Consider the following 22,378-nt stretch of genomic DNA (forward strand, 5'->3'; position numbering starts at 1 on the left):
CTGCACGATTTTATGGTGCTATCTTGATTATTGCTCTGTACGTCGCCCCGAGTCCCTGTGGGGAGAGGGGGCGACTAATAAGTTCAATAAAATAAATAAATAATAATAAATAAATGAACGGTTGTAAGTCAAGGACTACCTGGGTAAGATTACAGTTAGCCCTTGGCTTGCAACTGTTCATTTAGTGACGGTTCGAAGTTACAACGGCACTGGGAAAAAGCGACCTATATCCATTTTTCACAGTTAACACCTTTGTAGCATCCCCGTTGCTGTGTCCCAAGGTCGTGTAATCCCCTTTTGCTTACTTTCTGACAAGCAAAACCTGGGGGGGGGGAGCCAGATTCACTTAACAACCGGTTGCCTGGCTTATCAACTCGTCACTTAACAGATGTGGCAGGAAAGGTATTAATATGACCCAATGGTGCTTTTTTTCCCCCCAAGAGGCAACTACACTTTCTGGTTTTTCTTTTGAAGATGTTTCGCTTCTCATCGAAGAAGCTTCTTCAGCTCCGACTGGATGGTGGGGAATGGAAGGATTGATGCTCCTTGCAGAAAGCTGGTCATTTGCATCCTTTGAGAGAGTCCTTGAGGCCACTTGGAGGTTGATCTGTTTCCTTGAGGTGCAAATGGGTGTGGAGCCTTCTCGGAGCTGCTGAAAGGACCGTGTTGTGGACAGGAGATAGATGATGTTGTATCTCTCCTCCTCTGTTGAGAGAGGGCTGTTCACAGATGGCCTCTTGGGCCCCTCTCTCAAACCAGCAGTCCTCTCTGTCCAAAATATGGACTTTGCTGTCTTCAAAAGAGCGGCTGTTGCCTTTCAAATGCAGACGGAAGTGCTGAATCTAGTCCTCATGGGTTTGTCCTCCTGTGTCATGTGCCATGCGTCTGTGAAGTGGCTGCTTTGTTTCCCCAATGAACAGATCTGCCCAGGGCTCACTGCCTTGTACGGCATCTACCACATTGCTTAGTTTCTGCCTGGTTGTTTGTATCCATGGGGTGGGGCAAGCTTCTGCTTTCGTGTCTTCTCGGGTTTGAAGGGTGTTTGTTTGTTTCTTTGTTTGTTTTATTGGATTTATATGCTGCCTTCTCCCAAAGGACTCAGGGCGGCGTACAGCATTAAAAAAACACATATTACAAAAGTTAAAAGGAAATTAGAAACAATCCAAACAACAAACCCAATTAATATAACTGAAGATCCTCCTGATTTTTTCCGATATGCCTGCAACATACGGAATGGCAACAATAAATTTTTCCTTTTTTCCCATATGACAGTTGAAACCGAACCTTCTGGAAGGTCTTTGATGCGCGGTGGAGCTGACCCAGAGGTCCAGTCAGTTGCTGAAGTTCTGATTCTTCACTCTCCCGGTTCTTCCCAGGACAGTGTAAACAGCTGGTCAAACAGGTGCGTACGTAGCGTGTGATTTTCTAAACCAGGGCTCTCCAAAATTTCCAACTTTAAGACTTAAGGACTTCAACTCCCAGAATCCCTTAGCCATCTATGCTGAGTTAGGGGTGGATGGGGGAGAAAGTTGGGAAGGGAGAGCGTCCCAGGGGCTGGTGGTGTTGTGGCCCGCCAGCGGCCAGTGGATCTGACGGCAGACTCAGACAGTCAGTGAGGCAGAAGAACAGCTGGAGCCTGTTCCTGGTGTGCGCATGCGCAGAGCTGCCAGGAGAAGGGAACAGCTAAAGGAACAGGGGTCGACTTGGGAGTAAGGCTACGGGTGGACGATGAATGGCCCTTCCCAAAGGAAATAAAACAGGAGCAAAAGGGGAGTGGAGTTTGCAGGAGACAATTAGTTCGCTTAATTGGCTTGTGACTCTCCGAGATTCCTTGCCAAGTTCTGCAGATTATCAGCCTGGCAGCTCTCCAAGCCAGATAAGGTCTGTGACTGTAAATCCTCCCTTGAAAGACTTTGCTGGATGTGAACGAGCAGAATTCACAGACAATGAATAAAAGGGGTTTTTGTGGGAATCAGGAGTTTGCTTCAGGCTCTTGGGTAGCCTCAGTCAGAACAGGTGTGGGTCAGGTGTGTGTGTCTCTCTCTATATACACACAAGTTGTGGTGAGCAGAGCTTGCAGAAGATTTGGACAGTGAGGAGGCTGGGGAGGAAGATGGGCCGGTCCTGGAGTCTGGGGAAGGCTCTGATGAGGGCTCTGTGTCGGAGGAAAAGAGTGGGGCAGGGCCGTCTGGCAGTTCTCAGTTGCCTTCGGAGTCAGACATCAGTGAGGCAGAAGAACAGCTGGAGCCTGTTCCTGATGTGCCCATTCACAGAGCTTCCAGGAGAAAGGAACAGTTAAGGAACAAGGGTCGACTTGGGAGTAAGGCCACAGGTGGATTTATTTATTTATTTATTTATTTGATTTGATTTCTAGACCGCTCCCACTCCCCGAAGGGACTCGGGGCGGTGTACAGGTACCAAATTAAAAAACCATACAAATAATAATAAATATAATTAAAATCAGATTAAACTTTAGACCCCTGTACGAATTTATAAAAATTAAAAACTTAGCCTTAAGACCAACCCGTGAAATTTAAAAATACAGACTGAGGTGGGAGAGCTGGAATTAGGCCAGGCCGGCTAGATTAAACAGGTGGGTTTTGAGCTTCTTGCGGAAGGAGCGGAGGTCCGTGGTTGTTCTAATATCAGGGGGAAGGTCATTCCAGAGGGTCGGGCCCATCACAGAGAAGGTCCTTCCCCCGGGCGTCGCCCGCTGGCACAGCCTAGTGGACGGCACCCGGAGGAGTCCCTCTCTGTGTGAGCGGATCGGCCGAAGGGATGTGTGAATGGCCCCTCCCATAGGGAATAAAAGAGGAGCGGAAGGGGAGTGGAGTTTGCAGGAGATCTTCATGAGAGTGAAGACGTGTTCTTGACTTATTGCCAAGGAATTGCTGCTAGAACATGGTGTTTAGAAGGTATCGGCCTGGCAGCTCTCCAAGCCTGATCAAGGTTCATAGTTGTGAAATCTCATGAAAGACTCTTGGCCGGGACTTTGCTGGAGAGGAATTCCCTTTCACCTAAATAAAAGAGGTTTTATCGGGACGAGGAGTCGGCTTCGTGATCCTGGGAAGCCTAGGACAGAACAGGTGGTAAGTGCAGGAACACTGCAGCGGTTGTAACTTTGAAACCAGGTTGTAAGTACTTTGTTATAATGTTAAATGAAGCTAGTCCTCGACTTACAACAGTTTGTTTAGTGACCGTTCGACGTTACAACGGCACTGAAAAAAAGGGACATGCCCATTTTTCACACTTACGACTGTTGCAGCATCCCCAGGCTCACATAATCCAAATTCAGCCTCTTGGCAACTGGTCCCTATTTATGACGGTTGCAGTGTCCCGGGGTCACGTGAACCCATTTTGCGACCTTCTGACTAGCAAAGCCAACGGGGAAGCCAGATTCGCTTAACAAACTTGCTACTGACTTAATAACGGCCGTGCTTCGCTTAACAACTGCGACAAAAAGGTCGTAAACTGGTGCAAAACTCACTTTAAAATGTCTCCATTAGGCAGAGAAATTTTGGGCTCCGTTGCAGTCGTAAGTTGAGGACTACTTGTAACTTTTGGGAGGGTCTGTCATAACTTCACGCAGTTGCTAAGTGGCCGATCGTAAGTGAAGGACTGCCTGACGCACCATGGAGGGGTATGCATGGACATTCCTTCCTTCCTTCCTTCCTTATCTCTCTCTTTCAATCTTCTAGTTTGAAAGGAAACTTATTTTTCAGAATAGAGCTGGAAGGGATCTTAGAGGTCTTCTAGTCCAACCCCCTGCTCAGGCAGGAGACCCTTTACCATTGCAGTCAAATGGTTATCCAATCTCTTCTTAAACATTTCCAGTGTTGGAGCACCTGCAGCTTCTGGTGGCAAGCTATTCCACTGATTAATTGTTCCCACTTTCAGGAAATTTTTCCTTCCTTCCTTCCGTCCTTCCTCCTTCCCTCCCTCCCTCTCACCCTTCCTTCCTTCCTTCTTTCCTATCATAGAATCCTAGGATCTTGGAGGTCTTCTAGTCCAACCAATTTATTAAGAGAGCCACGTTGGCACATCTGGGAAAACCCGAATCTGAAAGCTTCCCAGTTTTTCCCCTCCCAGTTGAAAGTTCAAGATCTTGCCCCCCCACACCCACAAGTCCATCCCACGGTCCAATCATCCACACCCATCCAGTTTCGATCAGGTGCAGAGTTGCTAAGACAAAGGATGACCTGGGCTTTCTAGAAAGAATTTTTTTATGGCTACAAAGCATCTAACTCCGTACAATCCCCCCTCCCATTTTCCCACAACAGAAAAAGCATAGTAGAAGAATAGAAAGTGTGGCAGGCCAAAGATCCACAAGAAAAGATGGCTGCAGGCCTGACATTAGCCCCCAGTCCCCTAATCCTATTGGTTGCTCTTCTCTGCACTCTTTCTAGAGTCTCCACATCCTTCTGGAGACTAAAACATATGAAGAACGGTTGCAGGAACTGGGTATGTTTAGCTTAAAAGAAAGAAGGACCAGGGGAGACATGATAGCATTGTTCCAATGTCTCAGGGGTTGCCACAAAGAAGAGGGAGTCAAACTATTCTCCAAGGCACATGAGGGTAGAACAAGAAGCAATGAGTGGAAACTAATCAAGGAGAGAAGCAACTTAGAACTTTCCTGACAGTGAGAACAATGAATCAGTGGAACAGAAATTGCCTCCAGAAGTTGTGAATGCCCCAACACTGGAAGTCTTTAAGAAGATGTTGGATAGCCATTTGCCTGAAATGGTATAGGGTTTCCTGCCTAGGCAGGGGGTTGGACTAGAAGACCTCCAAGGTCCCTTCCAACTCTGCTATTGTATTGTATTGTATTGTATTGTATTATTGTATTCTTATCTCATGGTGGCCAAAATTGGATGGAGGATTCCAGGTCTCTCACTAAAGCATTCTAAAGTGCTACTAAAACGTCACACAGAACGTCACAACAAGCTTGTGGCTCTGCTTTGTGGAAGGACAGGTTTCTTCTTCCATGTAACCTGGGTAGATGCAGCTCCTCAACCCTAGCTTGATGTCTTCAGAAGAATAGAAGAACATGGTTAGAAGGGATCGTGGAGGTCTTCTAGTCCAGCCGTCCTCCATACGTTTTAGCCTCCAGTTCCCAAATCCTCTTGGTTGCTCTTCTCTGCACTCTTTCTGGAATTTAATCCCCCTGAAGACAATTTAATACAAGAATGAACTCGGAGCCCTGGGAGCCAACTAAGGGATGGCCAGTTCAATAAAGAGGATATTTTTTTTCCCGATATTTCCTCTCGTCATACGGGAGGAACTGACATTTCAACAGCTAATCCCTGAATCAGCACAACCGCAGAAGGCTTGTTTACAAAATCCTCACTTGTAAAACAGGGATTAGATCGGGCAGGAGGTGGAACCAGGGCACGTGCCAAGCAAAAAGTTTTATTTTTTCCCGCATCGATGAAATATTTTTGCTAAGATGCAAATTCCCATTGCCACCACCTTCCTTCCGATTTAAAAACTGCAGGGATTCACTTAACAACAGTAGCAAGAAAATTTGTAAAACAGCGCAAAGCTCACTTAACAAATTTCTCGCTTAGCGACGTACATTTTGGGCTCACGACATCTGGTTTGGGATTGTGGGGTAGAAGAAACTATTGTTCCAGAAAGGTTTACTGGGAGTCCTCGACGTACGACCACAGTTGAGCTCCAAATTTCCGTCGCTAAGCAAGATGGTTCTTAAGTGAGTTTGGCCCCATTTTAAGACCTTTCTCGCCACCGCTGTTAAGCGAATCGCTGCATTTGTCAAGTTAGTAACCCGGTCGTTAACGGGAATCCAGCTTCCCCACCGACTTTGCGTGACAGAAGGTCGCAAAAGGGGATCACGTGACCCGAGGGCCACCGCATCCGTCATAAGTACGAGTCAGTTGCCAAACGGCTGAATTTCGATCACGTGACCACGGGGATACTGCAACGGTCGTAAGTGTGAAAATGGTCATAATGAGCCACTCTTTTCAGGGCCGTTGTATCTTCGAATTGTCACTAAGCGAATAGTTTGTATGTCTACCTGTACCTTATAGTCCAGTGATGGAGAATCTTTCTGGCACCAAGTGCCCAAACCAGAATGTCTGTGCCAGAATGCCAGAAACCCCAAAACAGCTGGCTGGTGCAGGCATGCCTGTTTTTTTGGGCAGTTTTGGCTGTTTATTGGGCCATTTTCAAGCCATTTTTCAAGCTGAAAATGGCCTGAAAACAGCTCAAAAATGATCTGTAAATGGCCCCAAAACTGCCTGTTTTTTGGCTGGTTTTGGCTGTTTTATGGACCATTTTCAGGCTGTGTTCTGGCGCTCCGACATCTGCGAAGACCAGCTGACTGGGAGGGCATGCGTGGCCGGAAACCAGATGAGCAGCTGGTGACGGCGCGCGTGCCAACAGAGAGGGCTCTGTGTGCCACTTCTGGCACGTATGCCATACGTTTGCCATCATGGTTATAGTCCTTCAGGTCTGCAGAGAAGAGCAACCAAGAAGATTAGGGGACTGGAGGCTAAAACATAGGATGAATGGTTGCAAGTACTCTGTATGGCTGGTCTAGGGAAGAGAAGGACCAGGGGAGACAGGAGAGCATCTTCCAATATTTGATGGGCTGCCACAGAGAAGAAGGGGCCAAGATATTTTCCAAAGCACAAGAAAGAGAGAGAGAGAGAGAGAAAGAAAGAAAGAAAGAAAGAAAGAAAGAAAGAAAGAAAGAAAGAAAGAAAGAAAGAAGAAAGAAAGTAAGTAGAAAGCAGGGAGGGCGGGACAGAAGGAAGGAAAGGAAGACAGAAGGAAGGGAGGAAAGAAGGAAAAAATAATGAAAAAAGAGAGGCATGGCTAGCCTAGTGAAGAGAAGGACCAGGGGAGACAGGAGACCATCTTCCAATATTGGAGGGGCTGCCCCAGAGAGGAGGGGGTCAAGCTATTCTCCAAAGCACAAGAAAGAGAAAAAGAAAGAAAGAAAGAAAGAAAGAAAGAAAGAAAGAAAGAAAGAAAGAAAGAAAGAAAGAAAGAAAGAAAGTAAAAAGCAGGGAGGGAGGGATAGAAGGAAGAAAAGGAGGACAGAAGGAAGGAAAGAAAAAATAAAAAAAATAAAAGAGAGAGACATGGCTAGCCTAGGGGAGAGAAGGACCAGGGGAGACAGGATGGCATCTTCCAATATTTGAGGGGCTGCCACAGAGAGGAGGAAGGGGGTCAAGCTATTCTCCAAAGCACAAGAAAGAGAAAGAAAAGTAAAAAGAAAGAAAGTAAGTAAGTACCATAAGTACCAAGTATAAGACGCACCTTTTTTCCTCAAAAAAGAGACTAAAAATCTGGGTGCGTCTTATACATCGAATACAGCATTTTTTGTCTCCCGAAGCCCCGCCCCTTCACCAAAATGGCCGTGCAGACCCTTATGGAGGCTTTCGGAGAGCTCCTGGCTCTCAAAAAACGGGCCGTTTTTTGCCCGCCCCCCCCCCCAGCCCCCAGGAGCAATCTATAAGCCTCTAGAAGGCTATGCATGCAATTTAGTTGAGAAAAAAACAGGCCCGTTTTCGCAAAATATGGACCGTTTTGGGGAGGTTTGCAGAGTGCAAAAACTTTTTTTTTCCTTTCGGAAAACTCTTTAGTTGAAGTGATTGATGAGAATTAGATTGATCAAGTGCTGTGCCAGCAGAAACAAAGTCTTAGGTGCTGCAGATTGTCAGCAATTTCCTTCTCCAGCCCATGGATAAATACACCTGGAAACATCTACCTACCTACTTACCTACTGTGTTTCTCTCTCTCTCTCCCTATTTACTGTATTTCTCTCTCTATTTTTCTATTTCTCTCTCTCTATCCCTCTACCTACCTACCTACACCCTCTCTCTTTCCCTACCTACCTAGTGTATTTCTCTCTCTCTTTCTCTCCCTCTCTATCCCTCTATCTATCTACCTACCTACTTTTTTTAAAAAAAATTGCCTCCTCAAAATCTTGGTGTGTCTTGTACTCCGGCGCGTCTTATACTCCGAAAAATACGGTAAGTAAGTGGAAAGGAAGGGAGGGGCAGAAGAAAGGAGAGGAAGACGGAAGGAAGAAAGGAAGGAAAAAAGAATGAAAAAAGAAAAAAGAGAGACATGGCTAGTCTACTGAAGAGAAGGACCAGAGGGAACATGATAGCATCTTCTAATATTTGAGGGGCTGCCTCAGAGAGGAGGAAGAGGGTCCAGCTATTCTCCAAAGCCCCCGAAGACCAGACAAGGAATAATGGATGGAAACTGACCAAGGAGAGATTCAACCTGGAAATAAGGAGGAATTTCCTGACGGTGAGAACAATCAACCCATGGAACAGAAGTTGCCTTTGGAAGTTGTGGGAGCTTTCCGGCACTTTGCACACGCATTCCAGTTTGGGCACTGGGTGCAGAAAATGTTCGCCATCACTGATATAGGGTCTCCTGTTTGGGTGGGGGGTTGGACTAGATGACCTACAAGGTCCCCGCCAACTCTGTTAATCTGTAATTTCTGAGAACCTTCTGTAGTATTAAAAGGATGTGTCTGCTTCCTATTTTTGTGCCAAGGGGAACGTCCTGTTGTGCTGTTGGTTTGAATGATTCGTCGTGGTTTGTGAGTCGCTGACGAGCGAATGTAACACTTTTCGTCTGCTCTCAGGTTTCCCTGCATACCTTTGATTCTGTTCAGCAAATAGAGAAGAGAATGCAAACTCCTTTAATGGGCAAATATTTAAATCCCAGTGGTAAAGAAGAGTAAGGCGGAATGGATTTCTCGTAAATCAGCTTTATATCTCTCACTTCCGTAACAGGAGTTAGTTTATAAAGCCCTTGTAAAGCCACACTTGGAACATTTATACCCAGTTTGAGTCACCCTGTTATATATTACAAAGATGTACAGGCTCTACAAAGCATAGAGGGACAAGCAATAAAGATAATTTAGGGCAGCGGTCACCAATTGGTGGTCTGGAGAAAAATTATTTGCATTTTTTACATTGCACTCAATCAGGGGTCCTGAAACTACAGCCCCTGGGACGGATACGTGCAATGAACGCTTGTGTGGCTGCAGAGAGTCTCCCCCTTGGGGGTCTTTTTGTGGGGGTCGGAGGGGGGCAGAAATTCCCACTTGGGGTCTGCTTTAGCCTCCTGATGAGGGGCTTTGGGCAAAGGCTGGAGGGAAGAGCCGCTGGTGGGGAAGAGCCGGAGGACCTCGTTCAAGTGGGGCTGCATCATGGCCTGGAACTGGCTGACCATCTCAGCCCACTGAGCCTCCAAGCGCTGACACCTGGCCTTGCACTTCCGCAGGTCTTCCCTCTGCTTGGAAAGCCTATGCTCCTAGTCCTCAGTGAGGTGCTTCCGCTGAGCCTCCTCCTCGATCAGATCCCGTTTGAACTGAGCTGTTTTGCCAACTCTTCCTCCTGGGGGCTGCTCAGCTCCAGCAACTGCTTCCTGTTGGGGCCCTAAGGAGCCCGGGCGGGCAGGGGAGGGGTGGTGAGTAGAGGCTGGCGAGGCGCCACTCGACGGGAATGACATCGAATTGGTCCCGTCCACCCAGTCACATGACCACCTTGCCACGCCCACCCAGCCGGCCATCAGGCAGATCGTATTAGTGGTCCGTGGAATTTAAAATGTTGAATTTAGTGGCCTCTGAGGTCCGAAAGGTTTGTGGACGGCTGATTTGGGGGGTTGGAGGCTAAAGCATAGGAAGAACGGTTGTAGGAATTGGGTATGTTTAGTTTATCGAGACGTGAAATATTGAAATATGAAATAGGTCAGGAAAATACCTACAGACCCTTCGCATCCTGGACATAAATTGTTTCAACTCCTACCCTCAAAACAACGCTATAGAGCACTGCACACCAAGACAACTAGACATAAGGACAATTTTTCCCCGAACGCCATCACTCTGCTAAACAAATAATTCCCACAACACTGTCAAACTACTTACTAAGATTGTATTACTATTCTTCTTCTCTTCCTTCCCATTACCTAAATCTCCTTTTCTACTTATGACTATAACCTTGTTGCTTGTATCGTTATGATTTATATTGTTTTATTTCGTTTCCTGGTATGATTTTGATTGCTTATTTAGTATCCTATGACTACCACTAAGTGTTGTACCTTATGATTGTTGATGAAAGTATTTTTTTATGTACACTGAGAGCGTCTGTAACGAAGACAAATTCCTTGTGTGTCCAATCATACTTGGCCAATAAAGAATTCTATTAAGGAAGAGAAGGACTAGGGAGGATATGATAGCAGTCTTCCAATATTGGAGGGGCTGCTACAAAGTGGAGGGGGCTCACCTATTCTCCAAAGCACCAGAAGGCAGGACAAGAAGCAACGGATCGAAACCAATCCAGGAGAGAAGAAACCTAGGAGAAAATTCCTAACCATAGAACAACTGACCAGTGGAACAGAATGCCACCAGAAGTTGTGAGTGGCTACATCACTGGAATGTTTTTTAAGCAGAGATTGGACAGCCATTTCTCTCATATAACATAGGGTCTCCTGCTTGAGCAGGAGGGTGGACTGGAAGATCTCCAAGATCCCTTCCAACTCTGTTATTCTGTTAAATAATTCCATGTAGCAATATCTTCCAGGGACTCGGTGCTTGGTAAATCTCGCCTGGATGGACAGCATGTCTGAACAGCAGATCAGATCCTAGCAGGATGGAGGTTAGGAAGCTGGAAAACAGCTCTGTTTCAAATGTGTTTTTATGTGACCAAAAGTTATAAATGTACTCAGTGCTATAATTCTTTGCAATGAAACGAGCAGGGTGTTGGTACAGGCAGCTCTGCCTTATGACCACAGCTGGAAGCAGAATTTCTGTGGCTAAGCAACAGGGGCTGTTAAATGAATTGCACCCAATTTTATGGCTTTTTTTTTGGCCACAATCAGTAAACAGTTCACTGCCTTTTTTAAAGTGAATCACCTGGTCATTAAACCAATCCAGCTTCGCCCTGTTGACTTTGTTTGTGGGAAGCCAGCTGGGACGGTCACAAATGTTGATCTGGGACATTGCAACCATCGCAAATACTTGCCAGTCGCCAAGCACCTGAATTCTGATCACGTGACCGACCACGGAGATGCTGCAATGGTCGTAAGTGCAAGAACCCCTTGTAAAATCACTTTTTTCAAATACCATTGTAAATTTGAATGGTGTTGTGGCCTGCCAGTGGAGCTCACAGCAGATTCGGACAGTAAGGAGCTTGGGGAGGAAGATGGACCAGTCCTGGAGTCTGGGGAAGGCTCGGATGAGGGCTCTGTGTCGGAGGCAGAGAGGGGGCCAGGGCCATATGCCAGTTATCAGCTGCCTTCAGAGTCAGAGATCAGTGGGGCAGACAAGCAGCTGGAGCCTGTTCCCAGTGTGCGCATGCTCAGAGCTGCCAGACGAAGGGAAGAGCTAAAGAACAGGAGTTGACTTGGGAGTAAAGACCACAGGTGGACGATGAAGGGCCCCTCCCAGAGGAAACAAAAGAGGAGCGAAAGGGGAGTGGAGTTTGCAGGAGACCATCAGTTCGCTTCATTGGTTTGTGACTCTCTGAGGCTCCTTGCCAAGTTTTGCAGATCTCGGCCTGGCAGCTCTCCAAGTTAGATAAAGTCTGTGACCATAAATGCTCCCTTGAAAGACTTTGCTAGATGTGAATGAGCAGAATTCACTATAAAAGGGTTTTTTGTCGAGACAAAAAGGAGTTTCTTTCATGCTCTCGGGAAGCCTCGTTCAGAACATTATGATCCAAGGAAGTCAAGGCAGTCGGAGACCAACGGTTGGAAACAGCCGCTTGGAAGCTTATTTTCTTTTTCTCAAGAGGATGCTTGGGGGAAATAAAACAAAATGCCCTGAGATTCCATCAGCAGGGTTCATGTTTCGTCAGAGCCTTCTTCCTGGGTCGGAATAACTGGGCGAGATCTTCAGCAAAGATACCCCGGGTGGGGATTGTTCATAGAAGGGGAGCAAACTGGCCTTCCAGCTTGATGCCAACATGCTTGTCTGATTAATGTGCTCTTCCACCCTTGCTAACAATGATTCATTGTTTGCTGAATCCCAAAGCTCAAGCGAAGGCGATAATTGGGGGGGGGGGGGGGAGAACTGAGATGTGCAACCTTGCAGGACATCACCCTGGAAACCGAAGTCACTGGTCGTTGGTTCCTTCCAGGGTTGGAAAGAATCCACATTAAATATTCTCAGCCAGCAAAATTGCTCCTTTGGATGGTTTGCAGCACAGGGGATCCTCCTAAGCGAGTCTAGTGAAGAGAAGGACCAGGGGTGACAAGATAGCTGTCTTCCAATATCTGAGGGGCTTCCCCAAAGAAGAGGGGGGGGGTCAGCCTAATAATGGGTGGAAACACAGATCAAGGAGAGAAGCAACCAAGAACTAACGAGACATTTCCTGACCATCAGAACAATTAACCTGTGGAACTGCTTGCCTCCAGAAGTTGTGGATGCTCCAACAATTGAAGTTTTTAAGAGGAGACTGGAATGGTATAAGGTCTCCTACTTCAGCAGGGGGCTGGACTGGAAGACCTCCAGGGTCCCATCCAACTCTGTTATTCTATTCCATCCCATTAATCAACGAGAGATCCAACCTAGAAATTAGAAGAAACTTTCCAACAGGGAGAACAATGTCTGCTTGGGCAAGGGGCTGGACTAGAAGACCTCCAAGGTCTCTTCCAATCTGTTTTCTATTCTATATACCAATCTATATTTGTTGGGAACAAGCATAGAATCTGGAGCCTCGTGTGGACTTGCCGACGCCTGGAGAATACGGTGCTTTGTCTTGTGGGGCTTTCCCTCTTTGCCTACCCCACTAAACTTCTTGCTCTGGTTACTGTTTGGCTAAACATAACTTACTGGATTGCTGGCCCTGGTTGCTGTGGGGCTAACCTTGTTTACTGCACTACTCGCAGCCAGAAGGCGCATGTGAGAGCATTGCTCCAGGATTTGTAGTAAACTTGTAGAAGAGCAGGAGAGACAGAGCCTGGGTGAAGAGCAAGGACCACCCACTCCTGATCCGAGAGCACGGAGAGTGGAGAGAAGGCGAGAACAACGCAGACTGAGACAGCTACGAGGGAGGAGAGTGCCTTGCCCCTCTTCACCAGGCACACCTGGGTACTGAGATATAAGAAGGTGCCAGTGAGAGGGGCATTTGTTTATGTGTGGCTAACTTTGCGTACTTCACTTCTCGCAGCCAGAAAGTGTGTGCGAGAGCTTTGCTCCAGGACTTGTAGCAAATGTGGGGAAGTTTGGGGGCACAGTTGGCGCAATAAAGGGGAGTTAGACCTGTTCTCTGGCTGTGTTGCTTTCGTGCCACACCTTGGGTCATCACAGAGAGCACCCAGGACCCCTCATTTCAACTCTGAGCTACGACTTCTCGTCTACTAAAAACCTGGTCCACCTCTCCTCTCCTTTTCTTCTCATCCCTCCCTTTTTCCTTTGTTTTTCCTTGCAGCGAATTCCACCCGGGCTTTGCCCGCAAACCCAAACTGCCCTGCGCCCCAGATTTCCAGAACATACGGCCCGCCAGAGGGAAGCTCCCATCCATCGCCCCCCACTTCTGCCCGTCTGGACCTCACCCAGCCCTTCGGCCCAACTCTTCGGAGTCCACGAGAAACAAGCAAAGTAAGGACAAAAATAATAATAACCGTGTTTTCCCCGAAAATAAGACAGGGTCTTATGTTCTTTTGACCCCCGAAATAAGCGATTGGCCTTATTTATTTGTTTTCAAAGTTTTTTTTAATTTTTCATACAAATTTGCACATATTATAGCAGGGGTGTCCAAACTTGGCAACTTTAAGACTTGTGGACTTCAACTCCCAGAATTCCCCAGGGAAACTACAGCTAGTCTTTGGCCAATGGGTATTGCATCTCTTGACATTTATTGGGCTAGAAGTTGTGGGTAGGTAGGCCTGGAATTACAAGTATTCATTTAGTGGCCGTTCAAAGTTACAACAGCACTGAACACTGGAGGTTTTTAAGAAGAGGTTGGAGAACCATTTGACTGAAGTGGTGTAGGGCAGGGGTGTCCAAACATGGCAACTTTAAGACTTGTGGACTTCAACTCCCAGAATTCCCCAGCCAGCAGAGCTGGCTGGGGAATTCTGGGAGTTGAAGTCCACAAGTCTTAAAGTTGCCAAGTTTGGACACCCCTGTATTATAGAAACCAAGGGTTGACCGGATCTTCCTTTTGACGTCCTCTCCTTTACCCAATCCATTTTACATCATAGCTTTGTTTTCACTTTCAGCCAAATTATTTTCTTCCATCGTTTTCCATTTTTTATACTCATTTATTTCTTAGTACATAAACAATATCTTCAATTGCCCCTTCAAAAATTGCACCAAATTATCATTCATATTTCTCTATTGGTCTATTTTACGATAAACAATATCTATCCTCTAATTAAGTTTTAACAGAGAGAGCATTTCTTTCCATTTTTTTCTACAATTAACAATATACTATAATTTCTTTATTTTTTAATTAGTTGCATAGCAATACCAATCATACTACTATTCCCTTTAATCTACTAATGCAACTCTTTTTTCCCCCTTTCTTCCTCTTTTATCCATTTTCTCATGGGTTCCCAAGAATTCAACGTTTAATCATTTTTCTTCTCCTCCTCCTTTCTCCTAACCTCTTTTTCTTTTTCCCGTTTTTGTGGTTGTAGTATCTTTTCTTTAGAGTATTTCTTTAGAAAATAAGTTCTTTTTCATGTAGCTCTTGGAAAACTCCTTTCATAAAGTTTAAATGAGCTAACATATCTCCTCCCTTCAGAAGACGTGCCCTAAACAGTTTGCGGGTAAGATGTATATGTGCACCTACAGTGTCACGTACATATATCTTCTTCAAATTCTCCCAACATCTTGCTGCAGAATTCTCTCCACGAATATGAACTAATTGTTGGTCAGTCAACGTTAGACCAATTATACACAATGCTCGTTCATTGCATCTTTGAAACTCTGCTATCTTCTTGGCATCATCCTCGTCATTTGGATTCCAAGAAGTCACGCCCGGTGGATTCTGTACAGCAACCCACAATCCTTCAGTACGTAGAAGTAAGCTGCACTTCATTGACCAGGAAACATAGTTTGTTCCGTCCAACCGCGTTATCAGGGATAAATTTGCTGATGGTGCGTGTGCCATCTTCTCCATAATAGTAAACACTTATAAACTAAACAGCTATCTGTATACTGTAATGCGTATCAACACCAGCTCTCTTTTTAGCTACGCCTGGTAAACTCTGAGTACACAGGGTACACTGGGCCCATAACCAGTGTTAAGTAATTGAGCTCCCCGTTAGAAGAGCGAATATGCAGAGAAGCGTAATGAGAGTGATATGGAATAACACGCACAAACCAGCATACAGAGACACTGAATAGTATAAAAATTATAGTAGTTCACTATGTAGAAATATAGAAGTATTCCGAGTCCTGTCCAAGTCATACACGGTTCAGTAATTCAGTTATCAATATTCTCAGTTTAACACACAAAGTATAGCTAAACAGTAGCAAACCACAATACCTCAAAATACACCAACCAGCTTCTAACAAAACAGAGAGCTAAGAGCCATTCTGGCTCCCTCGTATAGCTGCTTGAGGTAACAAGCCAATTACATTTCTCTGAATCATTTAAAGTAACAGTAATCATAGCTTATATACATTGCCAAGCCAAGCCTAGGGTTACATCCCTAACAATTTTTATTATTTTGATACCTTTCCCCAGGGTTTCCCCTGTTCTCTTCCCTTCCTTACTAGCTTGTGGTTTCTTTTTTTTTTTGGGGGGGGGGGGTGTCACTCCCTTTGTCTGCTTTTTCTTTGTAACTATAAATCCCAGTGAAATCATCTGCCTGCATTTCATTTTCAAATTTTCTTTCTTCCACCTTATCTTCTTGCTCCTCTTATTATTTTTGAGGTGCAGGAAGCGGTGAGCGTGGTCACAGCTGCTGTGTGGCAATATTTTCGGAGAGGGCTTATTTTAGTGCATGCACTCAAAAGCCTAATTGGGCTTATTATCCGGGGAGGTCTTATTTTCCCTGAAACAGGGTAATAATTTTGGGGTTTTTTGCCACGTCTTCTACGCTCCTTAAAAATGTTCTGATTTTCTTTCTTCACGAACCTCTGACAAATTGGTGTCCTCCAGATGTGCTGGCCTCATGCCTGGCAGCGTCTCTGCTATTCATTTAGTCTTTTTGACCGATCCTAATAATTCATCTGCATGAATATTTGCAGATGACACCAAGCTGGCAGGAATAGCCAACACTCCAGAAGACAGGCTAAAGATACAGAAGGATCTTGACAAACTTGAACATTGGGCAGTATCTAATAAAATGAAATTCAATGGTGAAAAGAGTAAGGTTCTACATTTAGGCAACAAAAACGGAATGCACAGGTAGAGTATAGGTGATACCTTGCTCAACCGTAGTAACTATTAAAGGGTTCTTGGAGTCCTAGTGGACAACCATTTAAATAGGAGCCAGCCGTGTGCAGCAGCTGCCAAAAAAGCCAACACAGTTCTAGGCTGCATCAACAGAGGGAAAGAATCAAGATCACGTGAAGAGTTAATACCACTTTATAAGGCCTTAGTAAGGCCACACTTGGAATACGGCATCCAGTTCTGGTCACCACGATGTAGAAAAGATGTGGAGACTCTAGAAAGAGCAAGAAAGAGGATTAGGGGACTGGAGATTAAAACATAGGAAGAACCGTTGCAGGAACAACAAGGGTAGAACAAGAAGCAATGGGTGGAAACTAATCAAGGAGAGAAGCAACTTAGAACTGAGGGGAAATTTCCTGACAGTGAGAACAATTAATCAGTGGAACAGAAGTTGCCTCCAGAAGTTGTGAATGCCCCAACACTGGAAGTCTTTAAGGAGATGTTGGATAGACATTTGTCTGAAACGGTATAGGGTTTCCTGCCTAGGCAGGGGGTTGGACTAGAAGACCTCCAAGGTCCCTTCCAACTCTCCTATTGTTTTGTATTGTATTATTGTATTGTATTCATAGGACCCCATGTTTCAAATTAAAAATTCCTAGCAGAGCATGGCGTGCTCACTCAAATGTTTACAAGATTTTCTGCAAAACTCTTGTAGGACTTAGTAATGTCCTGAGATTTGGGCTGTTAAAATAATGCCAGCAATTCAGATTATTAGCCAAGGATCTAAGAATGAGCAGAGGTGACACTGTGAAACGCCTCCTTTTTCCAAGTAGGGTCAACCGTTTGCAACACGAGTTGTGCCATCTCCATGTGATTGAACATTTCTAAATAATTGGCAAATGCCCCAAAAGCGCCCTTTGATGTTCAATGGTAATTTATTTTTATTTTTCCTCCATCGTTTGGCCATCTCCGCTTGTAAGGCACAATATTTTGTTGTTTTCTCCAGAATATCGATAAAGGACAATATTTTGTAGCTCAGGGTTGAAATGAGGGGTCTTTGGTGCTATCAGAGCTTGGTGGTTTTCTTGCAGACGTTTCATTACTCAATTAGGCAACATCATCAGTGTTGGAAGGGAGTGGAAGGTCCCACCACCACCGACAGGGCAAGCCTCTAGTATATAAACAGAGAGCAAACCCCGCTCACTCCTAAAGCTGATGACGTTACCTAGTTGGGTCATGAAATGTCTGCAAGAAAGCCACCAAGCTCAGAGAGCACCAAGGACCTCACAATCCTCCCTTTTCTTCCTCCTCCTCTTTTTCTTCTTCATCCTCCTCCTCCTCCTTTCTCCAAACCCCAACTTCTTTCTAGCACTGATGATGTTACCTAGTTGGGTCATGAAATGTCTGCAAATAACAAAGCTCAGGGAGCACCAAGAACCCCACAGTCCTCCTTTTTCTTCCTCTTTCCTCCTCCTCCTCCTCTCTCCCAACCCCCACTCCCTTCTAGCACTGATGAAGTTACCTAGTCCGGTAATGAAACATCTGCAAGAAAGCAATCAATGGGAAGTTGGCCAGGGAATTCTGGGAGTTGAAGTCCACCCATCTTCAAGATGCCCAAGCTGAGAAATGCTGCTCTACCAGTTTCCGATTTCCACTTTAACTGAGACCACCCCCTCCCCTCTTTCTCCCCCTCTCTCCTGCAGGCAGCCACTCTTCTAGGAGGTGAGGACAGACCCCCTTCCTCGGGAGCCCCCAGCCCGAAGACAGCCACCATCAGCGTGCTGTAATTGGACCCCTGGCATCTTCCTGGCACCCCACTAGACGAAGCAGGAGATTAGCCTGAATGCCGACACTCTACACCCCGTGGCTCAAAGATTATCTGATAGGATGTGGGGTTTTTTCGGACTCGGTCGAAAGACGGGATCCGTTCCTGGAATCGGAGACGTCTGAAATGCCCACAGCTTTTGTGGCCTGAAAAGGAAACGACAAAAATGCCATCTGTCCTCACGCGAAATGCCGAAGAATGCCCAGCTGAGCTTCACAACCTTTGGTGTGGAACGGAATGTGGGTATCTTTAAGCCATGATTGGCCATGATTCAAAGTTTAGCAGAACCTTCTTGGGATCCAAATGGGTGAGACAAGGGTGAAGTCGGGGTTCGTTCAGAGAATCGGAGGAGCTGGAAGAGAGATCCAGAATGTTCCATGCAGGCGTGGCTCTGCTTTTGATCTCCCGCCAGTCTTTCCTGAAATGTAGAGGACCACAGGAATGGCACCTTGAAGGTACCGTACAGGTAGTCCTCGAGTTACGACCACAATTGAACTGCAAATGTATGTGGCAAAGTGAAATACTTGTCATTTTGTCCCATTTTACGACTTTCCTTGCCACCGTTGTTAAGTGAATCGTTGCATTTGTTAAGTTAGTAATCTGAATCTGGATTCTCTGTTGACTTTGCCTGTGGAAAGGTCGTAACAGCGGATCACGTGGCCCCAAGACACTGCAACCCGTCATAAATAGGAACCAGTTGCCAAGCATCTGAATTTTGGGGGATGCTGCATATGAAAACCAGTCCTAAATCACTTTTTTCAATGTTGTCGTAACTTTGAACAGTCACTAAAGAAATTGTATATCAGGATTCCAAAAAGCATCCAAAATTAAATCAGAGTCCGAGGCAAAGGATTGCTCAAAGTTCCAATTGATGAAGAGAGCCATGTTGGCACATCTGGGAAAATCCGAATCTGAAAGTTTCCCAGTTTTCCCCACCCAGTTGAAAGTTCAAGATCTTGCCCCCCCACCCACAATCCATCCCATGGTCCAATCTCCCACTGCCACGATTGCATTTCCACCCATCCAGTTCCGGTCAGAGGTGCAGAGACAAAGGATGACCTTGGCTTTCTAGAAAGAATTTTGTTATGGCTACCTATCATCTAACTCCGTACAATCCCCACCTCCCATTTTCCCACAATAGAAAATGCATAGTAGAAGAATAGAAAGTGTGGCAGGCCAAAGACCCCAAAGAAAAGATGGCTGTGGGCCTGACATGTTCTTTTGCCCCATTTTACGACTAAACTTGCCACTGTTGTTAAGTGAGCCATTGCATTTGTTACATTTGTAAACCGGTTGTTACATGAATCTGATTTCCTCGTTGACTTTGCCTGTCAGAAGGTCGCAAAAGCGGAACATGTGATCCCAGGACACTGCAACCCGTCATAAATATGAACCAGTTGCCAAGCACCTGAATTTTGGGGGATGTTGCAGCTGTCGTATATGTGAAGAACCAGTCCTAAGTCACTTTTTTCAATGCCGTTGTAACTTTGAACGGTCACTAAAGGAACTGTTGTAAGTCGAGGACTACCTGTCATGCCAAGATGTGGGGAAAATATGAACTTACCCCAAGAAAATGGGAACGCATGTGGAAGAAGCTCAAGATTTCTCTCTCTTGATTCTCTTTGGTATACGAGGGAGGGAAAGGGCCACACCGTCAGATCCTGTTAGGGGAGCCTGTATCAATAAAGGAGATTACCAGGATGCCTCGTGTCTTGTTTCCTGACCTGGCCTACCTCAGAGGGCTGACAGCAGGGAATGATGGGCTTGGCAGTTGCCCCTAGGTTAGACCTCTTCCCATCCGATTCCACAGCCTGCAGGCTCCGGTTGAATTCATGGATGGATTTGTGTTATAGCAGCAACAGAACGGAGCACATCTGGTCTGAGGTGGATGAGGGTCCATCAGAAAACTCTGTGGGCATTGTGTGGGCCGTGCCTGTGGGTGTTATCGGTCAGGCGGTGCGGGTCCTCTACAGCTGTGTGTTCTTAACAGGGCACTTGGAAGATACCTGTGTATGTTTTGTGGGCTCAGTTGGCAAAAGGAAGCTAGCTTGGAAACAGGTGGAAGAGGCCTTCATCCTGAAGTGGATAGACAAGGCCTAGAATGATGAAGATGATGAGATGATGATTGTGTGCTGTTCTGACCGAGGCTTCCCCAGCAGCACGAAGCCGAGTCCTCGTCCCGATAAACCCCTTTTATTTAATTGAGAGTGAGTTCCTCTCCAGCAAAGTCTTTCCTCTCCCACAGTCTTTCCAGGTAGTTCCCAATTCCCGACCTTTTTCAGGCTTGGAGAGTGGCCAGGCCGAGATCTTTCAGATGCAGCAATACTTGGCAAGGATGCAGGAATGGACTCGTGGTCTCCTGCAAACTCCACTCCCCTTTCGCTCCCCTTTTATTTCCTCTGGGGGGGAACATTCATCATCCCCCTGTGGCCTTACTCCCAAGTCGACCCCTGTTCTGTAGCTCTTCCCTTCGTCTGGCAACTCTGCGCATGCGCACACTGGGAACAGGCTCCAGCTGTTCTTCTGCCTCACTGCTGTCTGACTCTGAAGGCAGCTGATAACTGTCAGACGGCCCTGGCGCCTTCTCTGCCTCCGACACAGAGCCCTCATCAGAGCCTTCCCCAGACTCCAGGACTGGCCCATCTTCCTCCCCAACCTCCCCACTGTCCGAATATGCTGCCAGCTCCGCTCACCACAACGTGTGTGTGTGTGTGTGTGTGTGTGTGTGTGTGTGTGTGTGTTTAGAGAGAGAGAGTCATAGATCAAGAAAATGAGAGAGGTGTATATACTGTATATCAATGACACCTCTCCAATATTCTGTTTCAACCTCCCCCAATCTAGAAACAGGGAGGGTGGGAAAGAGAGGCGGGGATATATGAATGAATGAATGAATGAATGAATGACACCTATTGGATATTCTTTCCACTTCCCCCAGTCTAGAGAGAGAGGGAGAGAGAGAGAGAGAGAGAGAGAGAGATGAATGAATGACACTTCTTGAATATTCTTTCCACTTCCCCCAATCTAGAGAGAAAGAGACAGAGGGGGAGAGAGAGAGGAATGAATGAATGACACCTTTGATAGTCTGTTTCCACCCCCCACCCCCCCAATCTGATGGTGTCTAAATGTGGAGAGAATTGAGCTCCCAAATGAATTCCCAGAATTCCTCACTGGCACAGATGAAATTTGGGGATTCTACAAGTTGACATCCTTACCTTATCAGGAGAATCTTTTCGTTGGAAATGTGGTTTAGAAGGAAAACGCCATCGCAAGCTCATAACCAACAAAACGTCATGGCCACGGTTGAAGGATCAAGCTACCAAAATCCCCCGATCTCCCAGGAGATCCCTGCCATCCAAACCAACCAATCAGGATCAACCTGCTCGCTCCTCCACTAAGGCTAGAGGCCGTCCCAGTGGGATGTTGGGTCCTCCAAGAGCCCAAAATAGCATTGAGATCAGAGGTTCGTAGCTTCCTTTTCTTCAAGATCAGTTGACATGATACTTTTGGCCTTGCCAGAAGATCTGCTGCTCTTCCAAGCCCATGAATCTGAACGTTGTCTGAGACCAGCAGGCTGAGTTGCTGCTTCTTTTTTTAAAAAAACAAAGTTTTATTGATTTTTTGGTGGTTTACAAAAGGAAAAGGTATGGGGAAAGTTACAAATTGTGGCAGCCGCAAACTGCGGTAGGTATACCCCCCCTCCAGACTCATGGTGTACATTTGCATAGCATTCAAATATTACATAATAACATAGTGTGGTAAATTCATTAATAATTTCAGTCAGTTTATGTCATGTGGATTTTCTTACTTATTTGTGTGATCTGAGCTTTCTTGATGTCGCCCCATCTCCCCCCGTTGGCAGTGCTCCAGCCCCTCCCGTGTCTTGTGCATCTACTGGGATATCTTCTGGTTTTTCTAGGAGTAATTTATTTTTTTCCATAAAGGCCTGCGCCTCTATGGGTGAATTAATTCTGACTCTTGTCTCCTCCCAGAATATTAACATACCTTCAGGCAGCAACCAACGAAACCACACCCCCATCTGGTATAATTTATTCGCCAATTGCGAATAATATTTTCTTTTCTCCCTCACTTTCTTGGGGATCTGTTTCAGTATGGTTATCTCCTTATCTTTGTATGTCAGGGCTTGTCCCCTTTGTGTATTCAGAATTTCATCTCTTGTGCTTTTCCTAAGAAATTTAATGTGGACCTCCCTGGG

At 45.9% G+C, this 22,378-nt stretch overlaps 1 protein-coding gene across 2 annotated transcripts in view; it reads left to right on the forward strand.

Annotated features, from left to right (window-relative positions):
* ARMC9 (armadillo repeat containing 9) overlaps window positions 1-19,857 on the forward strand; it is a 121,322-nt gene extending 101,465 nt beyond the window's left edge. For both annotated transcript variants that reach the window (XM_081956039.1, XM_081956040.1), the window contains 3 exons: window positions 1,273-1,402; window positions 13,422-13,591; window positions 18,044-19,857. In XM_081956039.1, the coding sequence (XP_081812165.1) occupies window positions 1,273-1,402; window positions 13,422-13,591; window positions 18,044-18,066 (323 nt within the window). In that variant the 3' untranslated portion in view covers window positions 18,067-19,857. The remainder of the gene's footprint in view (window positions 1-1,272; window positions 1,403-13,421; window positions 13,592-18,043) is intronic.
* The last annotated feature ends 2,521 nt before the right edge of the window (window positions 19,858-22,378 follow it).

The sequence above is a fragment of the Natrix helvetica genome, assembly GCF_964273705.1.
Source record: "Natrix helvetica genome assembly, chromosome: 5".
Classification (NCBI taxonomy): Eukaryota; Metazoa; Chordata; class Lepidosauria; order Squamata; family Natricidae; genus Natrix; species Natrix helvetica.